Source organism: Spodoptera frugiperda, chromosome 21 (assembly GCF_023101765.2).
Source record: "Spodoptera frugiperda isolate SF20-4 chromosome 21, AGI-APGP_CSIRO_Sfru_2.0, whole genome shotgun sequence".
NCBI classification, from domain to species: domain Eukaryota; kingdom Metazoa; phylum Arthropoda; class Insecta; order Lepidoptera; family Noctuidae; genus Spodoptera; species Spodoptera frugiperda.
Window position 1 is genome coordinate 842,168 of NC_064232.1, and position 18,248 is coordinate 860,415.

The 18,248-nt window shown below is 35.4% G+C and overlaps 2 protein-coding genes across 4 annotated transcripts in view; one reads left to right on the forward strand and one right to left on the reverse strand.

The window, feature by feature from the left end:
- Positions 1–3,571: 3,571 nt before the first annotated feature.
- LOC118280499 (uncharacterized) lies at positions 3,572–12,928 on the reverse strand. The gene is made up of 4 exons (XM_035600571.2): positions 12,571–12,928; positions 11,308–11,435; positions 10,167–10,272; positions 3,572–9,664 (listed from the first exon to the last, which is right to left on the reverse strand). The coding sequence occupies exons 1-4, from the start codon at positions 12,779–12,781 to the stop codon at positions 9,204–9,206; spliced, it is 906 nt and encodes a 301-aa protein (XP_035456464.2). The 5' UTR covers positions 12,782–12,928; the 3' UTR covers positions 3,572–9,203.
- A 277-nt stretch (positions 12,929–13,205) lies between these two features.
- Positions 13,206–18,248, forward strand: part of LOC118280449 (uncharacterized) — a 50,687-nt gene continuing 45,644 nt past the window's right edge. For 2 of the 3 annotated variants that reach the window (XR_007706646.1, XM_050702198.1), the window contains exon 1: positions 13,206–13,665. Coding sequence is in view for 2 of the 3 variants with exons in the window: in XM_050702198.1 (XP_050558155.1) it covers positions 13,455–13,665 (211 nt within the window). In the remaining variant the exon portion in view is untranslated. The remainder of the gene's footprint in view (positions 13,666–18,248) is intronic. The other variant, XM_050702199.1, reaches the window with a different exon arrangement.

An 18,248-nucleotide genomic window follows, 5' to 3' on the forward strand; every position in this document is an offset into this window, starting at 1 on the left:
CCCCGGCCATCAACAATGTCCAGTAGGTCGTGGTCTCGCTTTGTATGATTTTACCGTAGATTTCGATTTAGATTTATTGGTAAATATTTTTTTATGAAACACGCCGGTAATCGCGCAGACGTATTACCAATCGCCGCCGCTCATGGACACTTGAACACCAGAGGCGTTACAAGTGCGTTGCCGGCTTTTTGGGAGTTAGGAATTTAAGGGTTATTGTTCGGGAATCGGGGATGGAGAAGATTGGGAAGAGGGGAATTGGGCTTCCGGTAACCTCACTCACACAATGTAAGCGTTGTTTCACGTCGGTTTTCTGTGAAGCCGTGTCACTCCGTTCGAGCCGGCCCATTCGTGGCAAATAATGGCTCTCTCACACTTAAATAAAAATATGAAGTTACATAAAAAAAGAAAAGATTCAGTCTTAATTGTAATTTTGGACAGATACTTAAAGCTATGAGGAAAGGAGTACATATTAGTGTACATTTCCACCAGATATGTGTTTTTGCGAAAGGATGACAAACTATCTATCCGTATGAAATTTTCACATTTTTAATAGCAGGGCATGATAAAGGAAAACGAATGAAATGGTAGAATCATTATCACTAAAGCATCAGCACTAAAACATACACTCGTGATTAAGGATGCTTTTCCACCAGAGATGTGCTATGCTACGTTACTGTGGATGCGTTTGGCTTCCACCAATCATATTCATTGGTGCACATAGCTTAGCACTGGTGGAAACGGACTCAGCTAAGTGCCGCACTCAGAGACATTTAGTCAGACAATAGTTTAAGTAATCATTACTTAAACTATTCCTTAGTAACGATTTTGTATCGAAAACAATTGCTAATTATTCTGAGTAGGTACGGATGTAAGCTTACTAACTTAACTTACATAATACAATATAATTATTATTATACACAATCGGTACGATTGGCGTTGTGGCTGGGCAACCGACTTCCGCGTCACGTGTAGCGGTTTCGATTCTCGCACAATGCCTGATTCACAAATTGTTGTTCCGGGTCTGAGTGTCATGTGTATGTGAACTTGTATGTTTGTAAACGCACCCACGACACAGGAGACAATCCTAGTGTGGGGCAATGTTTAAAAAAAAGCCATGATCAGTCAACTTACACAATTTATCAGTAGAAAATGCTTCTTACATTTGTAAACTCTTACCGCCACACTCAGAGTCATTTAATGGTTACTTAACCCAGTCCTTAGCAATTGTTTTCGGAACAAAATCGTTACTAAGGAATAGTTTAAGTAATCATTAAATGTCTCAATATGGCAGTTAGACAAACAAACAAAATTATTTATAACAAAAATTCTTTACTATAAATAAAAATCAGTAGGTAAAAGTGTTGGCAATAGGGCAATTGTAGAATGTTAGTCTATGGTGCAGTGGTTTCCCTGATCATATACTGAGAGTGACAAGGACAGAAATATAACTGTTTAGTTCAAGAGAGAGTGAGATAGACATAGGAACCTGTTTGTTTATCAATAAGTAGATAATATAAGATTTTAGATGAGAGATTTGGTTGTTTGATTGTATTAAAAAATCTTTTAATATTAAAAAGCTTATTGAGAAGTAGTTTAGGATAATTTTATTTAACGTTAGGTACTTATTATAAAGCTGAACAGTTTATTTTTTTTAAACCCGCTAATCTCCGGAACTATTGATTCGAATAGGGATAATGACGGGGTATGAAAATTAAAAATCAATTTAGTTGTCAGTTAGGTCATAAATGATAAATGATAAATGATATTTATTTCTGTAAATAGATTATAAAATAACACTTTTACACGTCAATATTTCAAATAGCTAGATGAGGCCGGCATTTCCTATCCGACTACTCTGAGAAGAAATGCATAAAAAAACATATTTTGGTCTAATACTTGCCGCGTCTTTTCGCCATCAACCTACACGACAGCACTTGCATCCCCATCATATAGATGGTTGGCAGGCCACAACTGTGCGCTTCTCGCGAAACTTTCTGCCTCGCACAGCAAAACTTTGGAATGAGCTGTCGTCGGCGGTATTTCCGAACCGATACGACCTTCAAATCTTCAAGAAAAGAGCTTACTCCTTTTTAAAAGGCCGGCAACTCCTCTGGTGTTGCGGTAGTCCATGGGTGGCGCTGATCGCTTACCATCAGGTGTTGTGTCTTCTCGTTTACCACATATTCTTTAAAAAAGGAAGCGAGCAAGGGTAGCTCGCCACCCGACCAGAACCAGACCCAAGCGTGCGGCGCGTCGCGTTCAAAGAGCCATCAGACCACCACAGCATGAGGCCCAGAAGTGCTGATCTCGGCACCGGAGCTGCGAACTACCTATCGGGTTACCGGGGCTCCGGCTCGACAAGCAGGAGTAGAAACGGGGTGGTTTTTAGTCAGTAAGAGTCTGACACTCTCTCGCCTCGCCTCAAGAAGCCATTGGATAATTTTACCCCTTCAAAAGAAGCCACAGGCGAAAACTAGTATAGTGGAAGTTAATATAATAATTGATATATCTACTAGATAAAAAGGCAAAGATAACAAATAGCTGAGTGTTATTTTAGAGGTCATTGTGTTATCACAACTATTGTTTATGTTATTGCGAAAGCAGATCAATCTTTTAGTTAACTAGTACTTTCTGTTATCTAAGTCATTATTATAAATGCAAAACTCCATACACACAGACACACACAGACTCCTCGAGCAGGGAATTGAACCCGAGACTCCTTGCCCATACATCATCATGTGATATTTGAGTCTGAACTGGAGATTACCTACCGTAAATACATCCGTAACACGCATTTTACTATATAAATCTTTGTGTGATCCACAAATTATGTCGGCTCTGGGTGTCATGTATATGACGATATACACATGACACCCAGCTTACCTCACATGGCTTATTGCAAGAAGTCATTATGTGAGATATCCACTGTTCTGAGAAACGGTATTTTAGTTGGAATTATGTATTGGTTGGTTGTTGATTTGCCAATAAATATAATACTAAATATAACTTGATGAAAGGAGATGGCTAAATGACTGACCCAGGCATAATAACAAGAATACGAATTTCACGCTAACCCGTATCATTTAAATATTCACTTATGAATTATTTTATGTTTAACTAATTCTTATAACTTGGTGAACAAAAATTAACAAAAATAAGTTTCATAATTGATTTTTTCTGTTGTGGTTTGACATGACAACACGGAAGTAGGTACTGCAAGCTATTATTAGGACATTAGTTTCCCCGAAAATCAAATCGAAATAATTAAACGAACATCAATTTTTAATAACGGTAATATAATGACTTTTTTCTGAAACCAAATAATTGAAAATGTTTTGATCGACACAAAATATATATTTTGTATAAGATTGCACAATCTTACTATATATTTTGTGTCTGTCCTTGGTTACTTTGTGTTCATTATCTAGTATAAGCAGAATTGTTTACCTATCTACCTCATATATAAATAACCTTGGGCGAGGTGGGAGGGATCCCACCTCGCCCAAGGCGGGAGAAGTCATTGGGTGATTTTTCCCCCCTAAAAAAGGTTTGCTAGTATGAAATAAAACAATTTTACTAAAGAATTAATAATACTCGTTTATTTATTTATCTCAAATTATTTCCATTTTTTATTTAAGAGATCAGAGCATACGATACGAACAGTCTTTTATACAATACTGTGGGTAAATCAGTCGATATAATATATAACTTAGGGGGAAAGCAGATATCGAGGTGTCTAAGGGTGATTCTTCAAAAAAAAAAACACTATAAGTTAACACATTCAGTGCCACCAACACGCCCAGAGAGTCCACGTAAATTTAATTCCAGAACCGTAGCGTCGCACCCTCTATGCAATTCTTTAGATTAGGGTATCTTTAGGGATTAGGGGTCTTCAGTATTATTTTAAGTAAAAAATACACCATGCATTTTGGAAAAAAAGAGCAAAAACATTGAACTCGCTGGGCGAGTCTACGGCACTGGAATAAAATTTACATGGACTCTCCGGGCGAGTCGGTGGCACTAAATGTGTTAACGGCGTCATTATCCTCAACCAAAAGTTAACAATTCTGCCGATTGAAACACAAAATTTGGTTTCAATAAATTAAGCTGTGACACTGCTCTCAACCAATCCAATAAAAATAAGAATGATAATAAGCTACCGCGATGCTTAATAACGCGGGAGAATAATGGTTTGTTAAATAAAAGTTGCAAGTTTTTTGAAGAAACACCCATACATACATACATAGATACATTAATAAAGGTATCATTATTATAAGTATAGATTATTTTGAAATATCTGAAATATCGTCACTCCCTTTATCCCCGAAGGGGTAGGCAGAGATGCACATTACGGCACGTAATGCCACTGTAAAATGTACACCCACTTTTCACAATTTATGTGGTGAAGCCTAACGCAATATACCAGACACATTTCCAGACTCCGTGCTACTACTGAGAAATTTTCGGAAAGCAGCTCAGCAATATGCTTGCATTGAATGCTCAATTTTTTAATTTTTCTTGATATATTTTGTGAAGTATTACACAAAAAATGTATGACGTCATAATTTGCAATCCTACAAAATTCATAGAAAGATATCGGTTTTTGACATTTCTATAAAAGTATTGAATTTGACTAGTTGGAAACAACCGTATTGTAATTGACTGGTGACAACCAAACGACCTTTACCTAACCTTAGGGGAAAACCTAAATGACATCATTGTAACAAAATATAATAAAACCCTTTTTATTATTCTTCTATACGAAAATATAAACAACTACCTATTGTTTGTAAACAAAAAGTCCCGTAGTATAAAAAATTGTATAAGTATTGCATAATGCACTTTTTGTTAGGGAATTAACCTAATTTTGTAAGTTGGTTAAATAGTCACCTTTCTATATGTACCTATTGTATAGGAAAATTTAATGGTACAAGCCGGTAAACGAGCAGACAGATCACCTGATGGTAAGCAATCGCCGCCTGGTAAGCAAACACCAGAGGCGTTACATAAAAGTGTGTTTTCAGTCTTTTGGGGGTTAGGAATTTAAGGGTTGTTGGGGAATCGGGGATAGGGAAGGTAATTGGGGCTCCGGTAACCTCACTCACACAACGCAAGCGTTGTTTCACGTCGGTTTTCTGTGAAGCCGTGGTATCACTCCGGTCGAGCCGGCCCAGCAGTGCCGAAGCATTGCTCTCCCACACTTAAAATCTTTATATAAATATTACATAATAACAATACCTTTACTTAACACATTATTATCAAAATAATACAAAAAGTATGATACACCATTTTTCTTTCACAATTTTATCAACTCTGCTTTTCCCCCTAATAAATAAAATGATAGTGTATATATATGTATTATAATATAGAAACAATGGATTCGCACTTTCAAATCAATATACATATAAAAAGAGTAACCTATGGAGTTTCTTGCTCGTTCTTCTCCATAGGAATCTACACTTTGGAACGAGCAAATAGAGCAACTAGAGGACTGACTGATAGACAGACACTATTTATCTTGTTTTTGGATCAAAAGTGCATAATTATTGATTATTTTTAAAACGTTACTCCACACTAGGATTGTCTCCCGTGTCGTGGATGCATTTACAAACATACAAGTTCGGTACATACGGCCCCACGACACAGGAGAAAATCCTAGTGTGGCAATGTTTTAATTTAAAAGTTAAAAAAGTAAAATTACATATTGTTTCAAGAATTTAAGGTTATGAAGTGATTAACACAAAATTAAAAGAATGACTAAAATGCTCGAATTATTTCTAAAAACATGATGTCATCCAATATGGGTTGGACCATACAAAAGTTTCGAATGATAATAAAATTAATAACAAAATGAACAAACTGTAGTATAACAAATCCATTGTTTCATAAACAAAAAAACCCATAAATTCGACATGAACATAAAAACAAGTAATTTCCCGAACAAAAAATCTCGTTATTTTCACAAAAACAACACTCAACTTTCACACCGGATCATCGGTAAAAAATCTTCTAAAATCCGCGGAAAATTATTAAAAAATATTAGTTTTTTTATACAAAAGACTTATTTATCCTTCATTGATATTATAAACTAATTTTATACGAGATAGAACTATGCTAAGGCACTAATATATCCGCTAAAAACTAACTCCTATACATAATTTAGTTTAAAAAAATTGGTATATACCAATAAAATGGTATCGCCCATTAAAAAATCGGTGGTAAACAGTCTTTTTTAAATTCGTTTCTGTATGTATTTTCTTCATTTCCATCACATACATACATACATAAATAATCATACTGTAGTATAGTTTCGTAAAAAACTTCGCTTTGCATTTTTTTTTCTTAAAAAAAAGTGTACAATGTTAAAGGGATCGAAATTTCGATACATTAAAATTTTATTGATAACAACCCGTGTAGATCGGTGTATCTTTGAGTAAATTTAACAAAACTAGAATAAACGAAGCGACTAACAACCATTTTAGCTTATTAACCGTCTTCCCAAAAAAGGAGGTTCTCAATTTTGCCGGTATGTATTTATTTTTTGAAATATATTAGGTACCTAATAAAAGAATAGCTATTGTGATAATTATAATGCATTTAGAAAAGAAATCAAATTAATAATTGACCATTTCAAGCTATGTTGCTTATTTATCTACTTTTAAATTATTTTCTTCTTGCCTGCAATATTTTATAAGCAGTTATTCTTTCAAATTTTAAAAACGGTTCCAAGTAAGAGTGATTTAGTAAAAATTTAAAATAGGTACAATACGTTGGCAATGTATCGAAAATCCGATCCGAAACACACTGTACATGTTTAAATCGCACAAATTCCTATAGTGTCTTAAAATAATACTGTTAAAATTGTTATAGAAGTTGAGAATACATGATTTTCAATATGTTTCTGTCCCTTATACAGCCTATTTTTTTCTGAGAGTTAGGTATAATTCAAACATTACATTTTAAAATCTTTGACTGCCAATAGAAAACTGTTGAAGGCAAATCCTCCGCTAACGTCGGTCACCGGTGACAACCACGGCGTTCAATGTGTTAATACTTTATGAATAAAACTTTAAAAAAAACCGACTTCACTGAAGAAAGACGGTTAAAAAAAACATTAAAAGGATCAAATTGACTTTGATTTCGAAAATCGGTGTTTCTCATTATTGTTTGTTTCTTATTTAACACCGACCTCCGAAATAAAAGTTATTTTGACCATTTCAGTGTTCTTTTAAACCGATTTTCTTCAGTGAAGTCAGTTATTTCCTATAGTAAAAAGTATTTTTATTTAAAAATTTTGTTTGAATGATGCCTATCTTAGAAAAAATTTGAATGGTGGTAAAAAATAAAGGCTGTATTTAAATGAATATACATATAAAATGTATCAACCACTTATCCCCACTTATGTTATAAAAATAAGGCTAGTTGCATTATATTGCAGTAATTAAAATTACATAGGGACATTCTAACTCATCTACATATATATACTATGTAAAGATTATGTGAGAAGGTACAAAAATATACAATATTTTAATATATGTTATATGTTAATGCTAAAGGTGGGTTATTTACAAATTTTAATGGCAGATATATAGCTGAAATTCATAGCCATCTTAATGCAAAATCTTTGATAATTTAATAGAACCAGTTTTGTTATGGTATAAGCCGGTAAACGAGCAGACGGATCACTTGATGGTAAGCAATCGCCGCCGCTCATGGACACTTGAAACACCAGAGGCGTTACAAGTATCGTTGTTGGCTTTTTGGGGGTTGGGAAGTTGAGGATTGTTGGGGATTTGGGGATTGGGGAGGGGGGTAATTGGGTCTCCGGTAACCTCACTCACACAACGCACGCGTTGTTTCACGTCGGTTTTCTGTGAGGCCGTGGTATCACTCCGGTCGAGCCGAAGTATCATTCTCCTACACTTCAGGGTCGAAATTTCGAAAATTTTGAATTAAGATTGGCTATCAATTTCAGCTTTTTAAGTATATAAACAAAAATTATAATCTGTTGTCTGTATACATTGTTTAACCTGTCTCCCTGCATACTAAAGTACACTGTATAATTAGATCATGCTAATTGGTATGTATAAAAAATAGGACGATACCTAAGTATGTCAACTATAGACTGGACATCTACACTACATGAGCTGCTGTTTACATGTGAACATTAGCTCATGACGATACAACAGATTAAAATTGTAAGTTTAAACTTAATATATTCAGGTGTTTTAAATACTTTTACTTAGTTACAAGACAATAGTAATTGCGCTGTTTTTAACATAGTTATAAAAAAGCTGCTTTATAAGATCTCAAGAAATATGATTGTAGATTATAAGACCTAGTTTAAAAATAGCCCAAAAATATTGTCTGGATACAAAATCTGCCATTTTAAAAGTGTAATTATTATTATAAAAAAGGTACAGTCTTATATTAATACTTATATACTTGAATTTCTGCTGGAAATTTCTTTATTTTTGGTTACATTTAATAAAAAACAAATATCATCACGCCTTTTACCAGTTGCATTGTAGGCAGAGGTGCACATTACGGCACGTAATGCCGCTATACAATGTGACACCCACTTTTCACCATTTATGTTATAAGTCCCATGTAATAGGGACCTATTTTAATTATATTAAGGCACTTATGCTACTAAAGAGAATTTCGGAATCGAAATTTCGACTTTCAGTTAGCAAGATTGATTGCTACGCTAAGATCTTAGTTCAATACTCAGGTTGAGTAAAATATTATTGTGTTTTCGATTATCAAAATTCCCTATAATAGCATGGAAGTTTTGTATGATGTATAAGGTTATATAACATAATTGGTGAAAAGTAGATGTAACTAACATCTCTGCCTTACCTCCAAATACAAACAAATTAATATGAAGAATAAAATACACCAAAAATATCAAAATCTTTTTAAGATTTAAAACATATTCATTAATTTAGAATCCAAATTTCAAAACTTATAGGCCCCGGCCGAGGCTCGAAACTCGTTGAATCACCTCGTAAAACATTTATAAGAAGTGTTTCAACAAAATTATCATTTTTTGGAGTGCCAATTCAAGTTCCAAGACTTATAGGCCCCAGGCGAGGCCCGAAATTACTCGAATCACCTCGTAAAACATTTATAAGAAGTTTTTCAACAAAATTAATACTTTTTAGACTCTAAAAGAAATTCCCAGCAGTAAAAATCAAATCTTAAGCTACATTTTCATCAATAACCAATTGACTATCATCTAAAGCCGAACTATTACAATTATTAAACTTGGATACACTCTTAAAATAATTCTCCATATTGGAAAAACTGAGCATTAATTGTTTTTCTAACATATTAGCAGTGAAAATGTCTTTTTCTACTGAATTTTTTAATAAATTAGCCAGAATCGGATTCGCTCTAAGCATTTCTGGTTTTATAGCATTAAGATCTAAGTTTTCCTTACCGTTTGTCGGTTGGGTATCTTTATGTGTCCGCTTATGGAGTAAAAAGACATCTGGGTCCTTAAAACACTTTGAGCACTCCGTACATTTGTATGATGATGTGTGATCCAAGTCTGTTCTGAGCGGGCTTGGTGCTTGGGTAGGTGGTTTTAAGTCTGGTTCCTCTTGTGTGGGCGATGTTGAGGACTTTGTGTCGTAAGGCGGGGGGAGTGTTGGGAGGCCTGGAAAATGAGATGAGAGAGAGATTAATTTCAGTGTATGAGTTTAATGATAAATGGTCTTTGAGATAAGAGAGGATGCCATAAGGTTGCTTTCCATATACAAAACATAGCTTAGTTGAGTAAGTTCCACCTGTGCCAAGCTAAGTAAGCCAAATGAATCCACAGCAAAGTAGCACATCTATGGTGGAAAAGTCCTAATCCTTCTGCTTGATTAGTTAACTTGGGGATCACGGTTAGGTTACTGACAATTTTGTCTCTATACTCGCCATATAGCAGTATTTTATAAACTTTAAAGAATCCTGCTACTTCTTGTAGGCAGAAGTTCTTTCAATCCTTTCTCTCATCATATCCAAATACCCAGCAATGCACTAGTTACTCCTTTAGCGTTGCGGGTGTCCATGGGCGCCGATTACTTACCATCAGGTGATCATTCTGCTTGTTTACCGGCTTATACCATAAAAATATACAATAAAGTTTATAATCATTAGTGTACATGTATTACCATTAGAAAATCCATTAGCCATGGCATCCTGCACGCTTGCAGCTTGCATTGCTAGCATGGTCTGCATATATATAGCTTGAGCCAGCTGTTGCGCTTGCTGGTGGATCTGGAATTAGAATAAACAGGTATTATTTATTTATTCTTTGTGCACAAGAATTACATTTGTACATTAGGTGGGCTTAATGCCTTAGGCATTTTCTATCAGCCAAACCTTCAGGTGATGCAATGAGAAACCAGTGGTAGGTGCATGAAGCAAGCAAATCAAGAAAGCTCAAGTGGAAAATAAAACATAATATACCTACATAATAACATTACATATACTATGTATTATGAAAATTTCTCAGAAGTAGCCTGAGTAACTAGTCTGGAGTTCTTCCCAGTTGAATATGGCAATAGGCTTACCTATTAGGCTATTGCATGGGACTTACAATTATGAGTTTGAAATCTCTAATTAGTCTTGAGCAAGCGTCATGGATTCATCATATAGTGGTATTTTTAGAGTAACTATAAATGTGTATACCATAATTTTTTCTGTCCAGGTTCACCCACTACCTCTCTCTTTTTCTGCCATACTTCTGGGGTTTGTGCATCCCTTTGCATGCATAAAAAAAAACACATTGATGAGGGCATCAATCAGTGTAGGTTTGCGAGCAAGCCGAACAGAACCAGACCCGTGCGTACGGCGCGTCATTTTCCGCGCGCGCCTCAAAGATCAGACAACCACAGATGGGGCCCAGTATGGCTGCCTATTGGACATGCAGACTGCCTAGCGGGTTACCAGGGCTTTGGCTCGAAAAGCAGGAGTAGCAACGGGGTGGTGTTTAGTCAGTAAGAGTCTGACACTCCCTCTCGCCTCGCCCAAGACTGGAGAGGTCATTGGATGATTTTCTCCCCTCAAAAAAAGAACTATACAAAAATACTCAAATTCGCTAGCAATTTCTTTTTACTCGGTAGTAGCACGGAGTCTGGAATTGTGTCCAGTATATGGCAATAGGCTCACCCCCTATTACATGGGACTTATAACACAAATGGTGAAAAGTGGGTGTACATTGTATAGTGGCATTACATGCCGTAATGTGCACCTCTGTCTACCCCTTCGGGGATAAAAGGCGTGACGTTGTGTGTGTGTGTTTCTTTTTACCTGTGGGTCTATAGCAGGTACATTGTTGGGTACCCAGGAGCCTGTCTGTCTTCTGGGGTATGGAGCCGGTCCATCCGAGGGCAGGTTCTGAGAGGGTATAGCATCTTTGCGGAGGGTCCTCCATTGACCTGGAAATTTTAGTAAATCATGTTAGTATCTATACTAATATTATAAAGCTGAAGAGTTTGTTTGTTTGAACGCGCTAATCTCCAGAACTACTGGTCCGATTTGAATAATTCTTTTTGTGTTGGATAGTCCATTTATCGAGGAAGGCTATAGGCTATAAAACATCACGCTATGACTAATAGGAGCCGAGCAGAGCGGGTGAAACCGCGCGGAAGTAGCTAGTGTATGTATATTTTTCCTGACAAATTCGACCCGGGTCTTTTCAAGGTCAGAGTGAATAGGTACTATCTAGTCTGTGTGCTCCATCTTCAGCCACATCTTTACTTTGCCGTCCTATTAGTAAGCGGGTTGGTGGCCCAACGCAGACTTATCAACGCAAAACTTGTGTGGGTGAGGTTAGAGGTCCAATTACCCCCATTGCCCAATTTTCCCAATTACCGATTCCCCAACAACCCTTAAATTGCTAAGCCCTAAAAGGCCGGCAACACACTTATAACACCCCTGATGATTCTTATGTCCATGGGTAGTGGCGGTTGCTTATTATATGGTGATCTGATTGTTTGTTTCTTATAGCATAAAAAATTACAGCTTTTTTTAATAAAGTATAATTGTTTCAGGTACTGTATAAGACATGGAATTTCTTATGACTTCTTATTTTTCATTCACCTTCTTTGAAATGTAAGTCCCTGTGGTATAAAAATCACATGCAGCACAAGTTGTTTACTAGAAGCTAACTTAGACACTAAATAAGACCTCTTTTGAAAACATTACCAGACCATATACCATTTTTAGCTATAATAACAACTATAAACAAATAAATCAACATGCACATCTTCATAACAAGCAAAACATCGACGCCTAGCATAATTAAACACTAAGGACGTAGATAATAAACACGTAATTATATATTCACAAACTACTATTACCACGAAAAGATAACAGATTAAATTTCGTTGATAAAACACTTGAAAACAACAAAATAAATAAGGTCAGGGCGTTTAAAATGATAGTACTATTAATTACATTCGTGAATCGTAAAGCAAATATCAACATAGAAGTAGGTAAACATAATTAATAGGTATGTTATGCGTCTAGGTATAGGTAGTGAAAATCAAACGTGTATATAACTTATCTTACCTTTATTCTTGCCTGCGCTTGTTATTGTGTAATCTTCTTGTTTAAAATGGAGACTACATACTTTAGAGTACTTCGTATAAGGTTTGCCGCGTTTCAATATATCGTTCCACAGTTTTGCAAGCTCTTCGTCCCTGGGAAATTGGTGGAATGATACATTTTTCACCTTTCCTGCCATTGACGTACAACGCGGCACTGTGCAGTAGTAAGGCATCTTTTTACACCGAAACTAGTTCATACACGAATTAACATAACTTAGCAATTATACTGTTATTAAAACAGTTGATTTTTATAGAAAAACAAACAAAACTTCGCGCATAAACACCAAGCTGCGACATTTAATCATAGTTGAAGGAACGATTGGAATGTTGCCAGCTTGTATGCTGAGTTTGTTTGTCTATGGCTGATAATCGACTAAATAATTTAAATCGATATCAATTGTATTGCATTTTTTTGATATTATTGACTGTTCATATTTTGAAATCGCTTGAGAAGTTAATTTTAATCAAAATGTTATAGAAATAAGTAATACTAATTTAAAATTATGAGGGTTTGTAACGCTTTTAGGCGATTATTAAAAGGCAAATCGATTAGGATATATAAATCTGCATCAAAAGAAACGACGTCAAAACAAAGTCTATGGTCCATAAAAGTGGCCATTTTTTTTTGAAAAAAAAAGTGGGAAGGGAAAAATAGATGTCAAATATTTCAAGGCTACAGTGTGATGATTCCATTTTTTTCCAAAGCAACGTGATAACGTTTTCAACAAATAAAATAAATAACATAGTAGTGTCCGGGACTAGAGGTTACAATCCAATTCGATGTGTTGTGTTCGTTTCGCCGACTGTAAACATTCAAAAGTTTGGGGAACCAAGTAAGAAAGGAAGATGGGATATTATTGCACGGTCCCGCAATGCACGTCGCTCGCCGGCAAGACGAAAAACGTGAAATTTCATCGGTTTCCTCGTGACGTGACTATGGCAGACAAATGGAACTTGATTCTGAAGCGAGGCAAGCCGTATACGAAGTATTCAAAAGTTTGCAGTCTACATTTCACCCAGGCTGATTATAACGTCACAACTATGGGTAAGAATAAAGGTATTTCGGGTTTTTCCATCTCTGCTAACAACATTAATAATATTTCCTTGGCCGATGACTCATAAGTTTCACCAGTTTATTTGTTTTGCTTCTTTTAAAAGGGTCTCAATGCATTTCCATAGTGTCATTAACCATACTTTTGTGTTTCGAATTTCTGTTTGTGGCGTGATCATTATCGCAATTGTTTTTTTTTTGCATAATTTTTGGCGGACAATGAAAAATGATGTGGTCATTTGACCTGAGATCTGTTGTCTTTGATTTTAAGTAAAAAAACGTAATGTGAAATGTAAATTTTTCGATTTAAAATGTTATTCGGTTATTCTAATTGGATTCTTATTGGAATATTGTTGCTTAATGTTTAACCTAGACGCTAGACATGTTTGTAAATAATATCTACTAACCCAGTAACACACTGCATGTACAGTTTACATTAAGTATGACATAAACATGACTAATAGGTTTTATTTTTACGTTTAAAAGACAAAGGCTTTTTTCGAAATTATTCTCATACCCAAAGAATATGTTTTTGACCAAAAACTACCACATAAAATGTCCATTATTTTATAAAACGGGTATTTTATATGACTAAGACTACTTCCTGTATGAAATTACAACTAGGTAGCCAATTGTAATTGATTTCCTACATGGTATAACTTAAATAATTGATAAAATAAATATCACCTATTCATAGTTTTATCATTCTGTTAATTTAAATCGAATTTTCAATGTCAACATCACACCTTTTAACCTTGAAAGGGTAGGTAGAGGTGTACATTACGGCATGTAATGCCGCTATACAATGTACACCAACTTTTCACCATTTGTGTTTATAAGTCCCTTGTAATAGGGGGTAAAGCTATTGCCATATACTGGATACAATTCCAGACTCCGTGCTAATACTGAAAAATTTTCGAATGACCGAAAAAAGCCCAATACTCTGTCCGACCCTAATTAAAATTTTTAATGTGTCCGTTTTATTACGTTGTAAGTACTCAAAGTCAAAATTGAAAAAAAAATTACAATAATTATGTTATTTTTGTCTTTTATGGTTTGTTTGCTTGTTGAGAATTCAAATTTTCTTGGAAACTAAATTTAAAAACTACTATGGAAATGAATTATCGTTTATTCTAATTAAGTAGTAAAAAAAGATTTTCTTAAACTCAAATTATTGGAATCAATTAGCTCCTGTTTCACCACCTTCATATAAGTTCCTGATAAACTTATGTGACAGATAGTGCATACAAATTATGTTTTTAATTCAAAGTTAATCTGATACATAGCGGCTATCCAAATATTGTGAAACAAGTCCTTAGACTAATAAGGCTCTTTGTAAATCCAATCAGAATATTTAAATATAATATTCTCATAGTCCCCCTTTTTTTTTGTTCTATGTTATCTAACTAGTCTAATAGTGGCCATACATGCTAAGTTTGCATGACAGTTCTGCAGTTAACTACAGTCAAAACTAAATGTTTAGAGAAAAGTTCCCTAAGGAAAGGAAGATCCTCCGACCAGATGAGATGAATGTGCACTACATGTTTTCTGCAGACTGCTTAGCGTGGCTCCGGTTCACTGTGGCTTGGACTCGAAAAGCAGAAATAGGAATGGAGTGGTTTATAGTTAGTAAGAGTCTGGCACTCCCTCTCGCCTTACTAAAAAGCCTAATTCACTTCTTATTTAAGTATTAAAACGCAATATTCTAAACAGTCTGTATTTTATTTTTAACAGTTCTGATTAGAATTACTCGTCTGGCAGATTCTAATCAGTCCGAAATCCCAATTTACTACTTTCAGTTAAGTTTCCATTATTCTAATTGGTGAATAATTTCTCATATTTTCAATACTAGTTTCTGCCAGGTTCTTGGGATATAAAGTATCCTGTCACCCAAGTCAACTCATACCTACTATCTGTATAAAAAAATTCATAAAAATCTACTCAGTAGTTTCAGCGTGATTGACTATCAAACATCCAAACAAACAGATGTCATTTATTCTAATAAGGAACTTCTTCAAGTTCAGCAATGGATAGAACCTCTTTTTTAAATAAGTCGTACCACTAGGATTCTTTCCTGTGTGTGCAACTCTAAGTTGAAGAAAGAAGAAGTTTGTTTGAACATAGCTACTGTGTCTTTGTGTTGGTTAGTCCATTTATTGAGGAAGGCTATAGGCTATAAAACATCACGCTTCTAACAATACGAGCCGAGCTGCGAATGAAAACGCGTGGGAGTATCGGCACGAATGGGACAGCTTCACAGAAAATCGACGTGAAACAACGCTTGCGTTGTGTCCCGTTGTGTGAGTTTTACCGGAGGCCCATTTACCCCCTTCCCAATCTTCCCAATCCCCGATTCCCCAACAAGCCTTAAATTTCTAACCCCCAAAAGGCCGGCAACGCACTTGTAACGCCTCTGGTGTTTCAAGTATCCATAGGCGGCGGTGATTGCTTACCATCAGTTGATCCGTCTGCTCGTTTACCGGCTTATACCATAAAAATAGCGTAGCTAGACACATGATAACATGATCGAAAAATTAATTTCATACACCTGTGTAAATAGTACTGATATAATATTTCGTACGTAATACAATTATTAATTAACTAGTTTCTAATCTCTTTCATACTTCTTAAAGTATTGTGTATCATTATGGCACTATGATAAAGCGTAAACGTAAACATATCAGCGTTTTTTTTTATAACGTCGCGCCTTTTACCCTCGATGGGGTAGGCAGAAGTGCACATTATGGCACATAATGCCCATGTACCCACATTTCACAATTTTATGTTGTAAGTCCCATGTGGTGTGTAGGTGGTGAGCCTATTGCCATATACCGGGCACATTTCCAGACACCGTGCTACCACTGAGAAATTTTTCGAAAAACCGAAAAAATACTTCGCCCAACCCGGGAATCGAACCCGAGACCCCTTGCCCGGCAGTCGCACTTGTAACCACTCGGACAATGAGGCGTTTTTTTTTTTATTTACGTATTGAAACAAGTGTGCAAAGATATTTGCTCGCCATCCGGTTGAAAGAAAGAGCTATAGATATTGTTTTAAACGGTAGCATATCATGATATACTGACTGAGATAATATATGTGTAATTAATGTGATAACATCATCAATACGGTAGTTTTCTAGTTAGTCAAATTCAATACTTTTTTCGAAACGTAAAAAACGATGTTATAGCGGGCTTACCGGGGCTCCGGCTTGAAAACCAGGATAAGTAGTCACTAAAAGTCTGATACCCCTCTCGCCTCGCCCAAGGCGGGAGAAGTCATTGGATGACTTTCCCCCTCAAAAACAAAAAAAAAAACTATGAATTTTTGGTGATTCATCAACTCGTCCCATGTGCCTACCACCTTTTTGGGACGACTTGCAGCAAAATCGAAATAAATATTATTTTCATTCTTCAACTTGTCTCACGACTTTTTTTTTTATGTTAAATGGGCCGACGTTTGGCCGCTATCTCGCCTCACGTTACTTTTTGGGTGGGATTTTAAACTTTATTAAATCGTTTGGTAAGTCAGTTAGACAATATAATTGAATGACTGAATTTTGTAGGAAATCGCAACTTATGACGTCATATTTTTTTGCGTCAAATAGCATACTTAATTCTCTAAAATTAGCTAGAAAAATTAAATAAATAAGTACCTATATCGTCAAATTAATGAATGAAAGTACGATTATTTTGGGATATTTTTTTAACGTTGTTAAGTCTGCGTTTGGCCACCAACCCGCTTACTGCCAGGACGGCGAAGCGATGATGTCGCCGAAGATGGATCACAGAGACTTAGAAAGTACCTACCTAATGAAATTATATTGAAATGTCAAAATAATAGCTTATTTTTGACCTAGGAAACTACCCTATTGATGTATCAATCCATCATTAGACTGCTTTTCCCACCAGAGATGTTTTCGAACTTATTTATTTTTTCCTGTTAAAATTTTCTGATGCAATATTTTATTTAATAAAATGGCGGATAGGATGAGACAAGTTCCAACTTGTATACACACGTATGACGCGCTATTCAGCTCATTAAATTGAGCAATAAATAAATAATTGTATTTATTATTCGACTAGCTTTTGTGCCCGTTTTCGTTCGCTTATTATTAAGCGTATTACCCTAATATGTCTTATTACACATTTAATATGGAACCTGCAATTTCATACGTATAAACAAACGACCCATGTTATCTCATTTCTATAGGTAGACAGTACAGTCTGTCACTCTCTCAGCACTCCCCTACACTTCCCTAGCGTGCTGCACGATACACATAACAAAAATAAAAAACCTTTATTTGTTTTTTACAAAATTAAACATTACATAATCCCACCAAACTGTTAAGACAGTTTGACGGCGGGAATAGCGCTCTAAATTATATACATATCTATTTTATACCTATTAATATATGAACAAAGAACAAAAACATCTTCACCACAATTAAAAAAATCTCTTGATTTGATCCCAATCCTGTATAAAAAGTACTCTATCTTACTCCCTGAAAAGTATACTTTCCAATGGTGAAAGATTTTTCCAAATCTGTTTAGTAGTTTCAGAGCGTATATACTCAATGCAAACAAAATTAT

What these genes read in the sequence shown, in the direction of transcription:
- LOC118280499 (XM_035600571.2), bottom strand. Translation starts at nt 12,781, where the DNA reads ATGCCTTACTACTGCACAGTGCCGCGTTGTACGTCAATGGCAGGAAAG. An exon ending in TACCTGCTATAGACCCACAG is followed by an intron (nt 10,273 to 11,307) that starts GTAAAAAGAAAC and finishes TTCTAATTCCAG; the next exon opens with ATCCACCAGCAAGCGCAACA. An exon ending in GGCTAATGGATTTTCTAATG is followed by an intron (nt 9,665 to 10,166) that starts GTAATACATGTA and finishes CTCATTTTCCAG; the next exon opens with GCCTCCCAACACTCCCCCCG.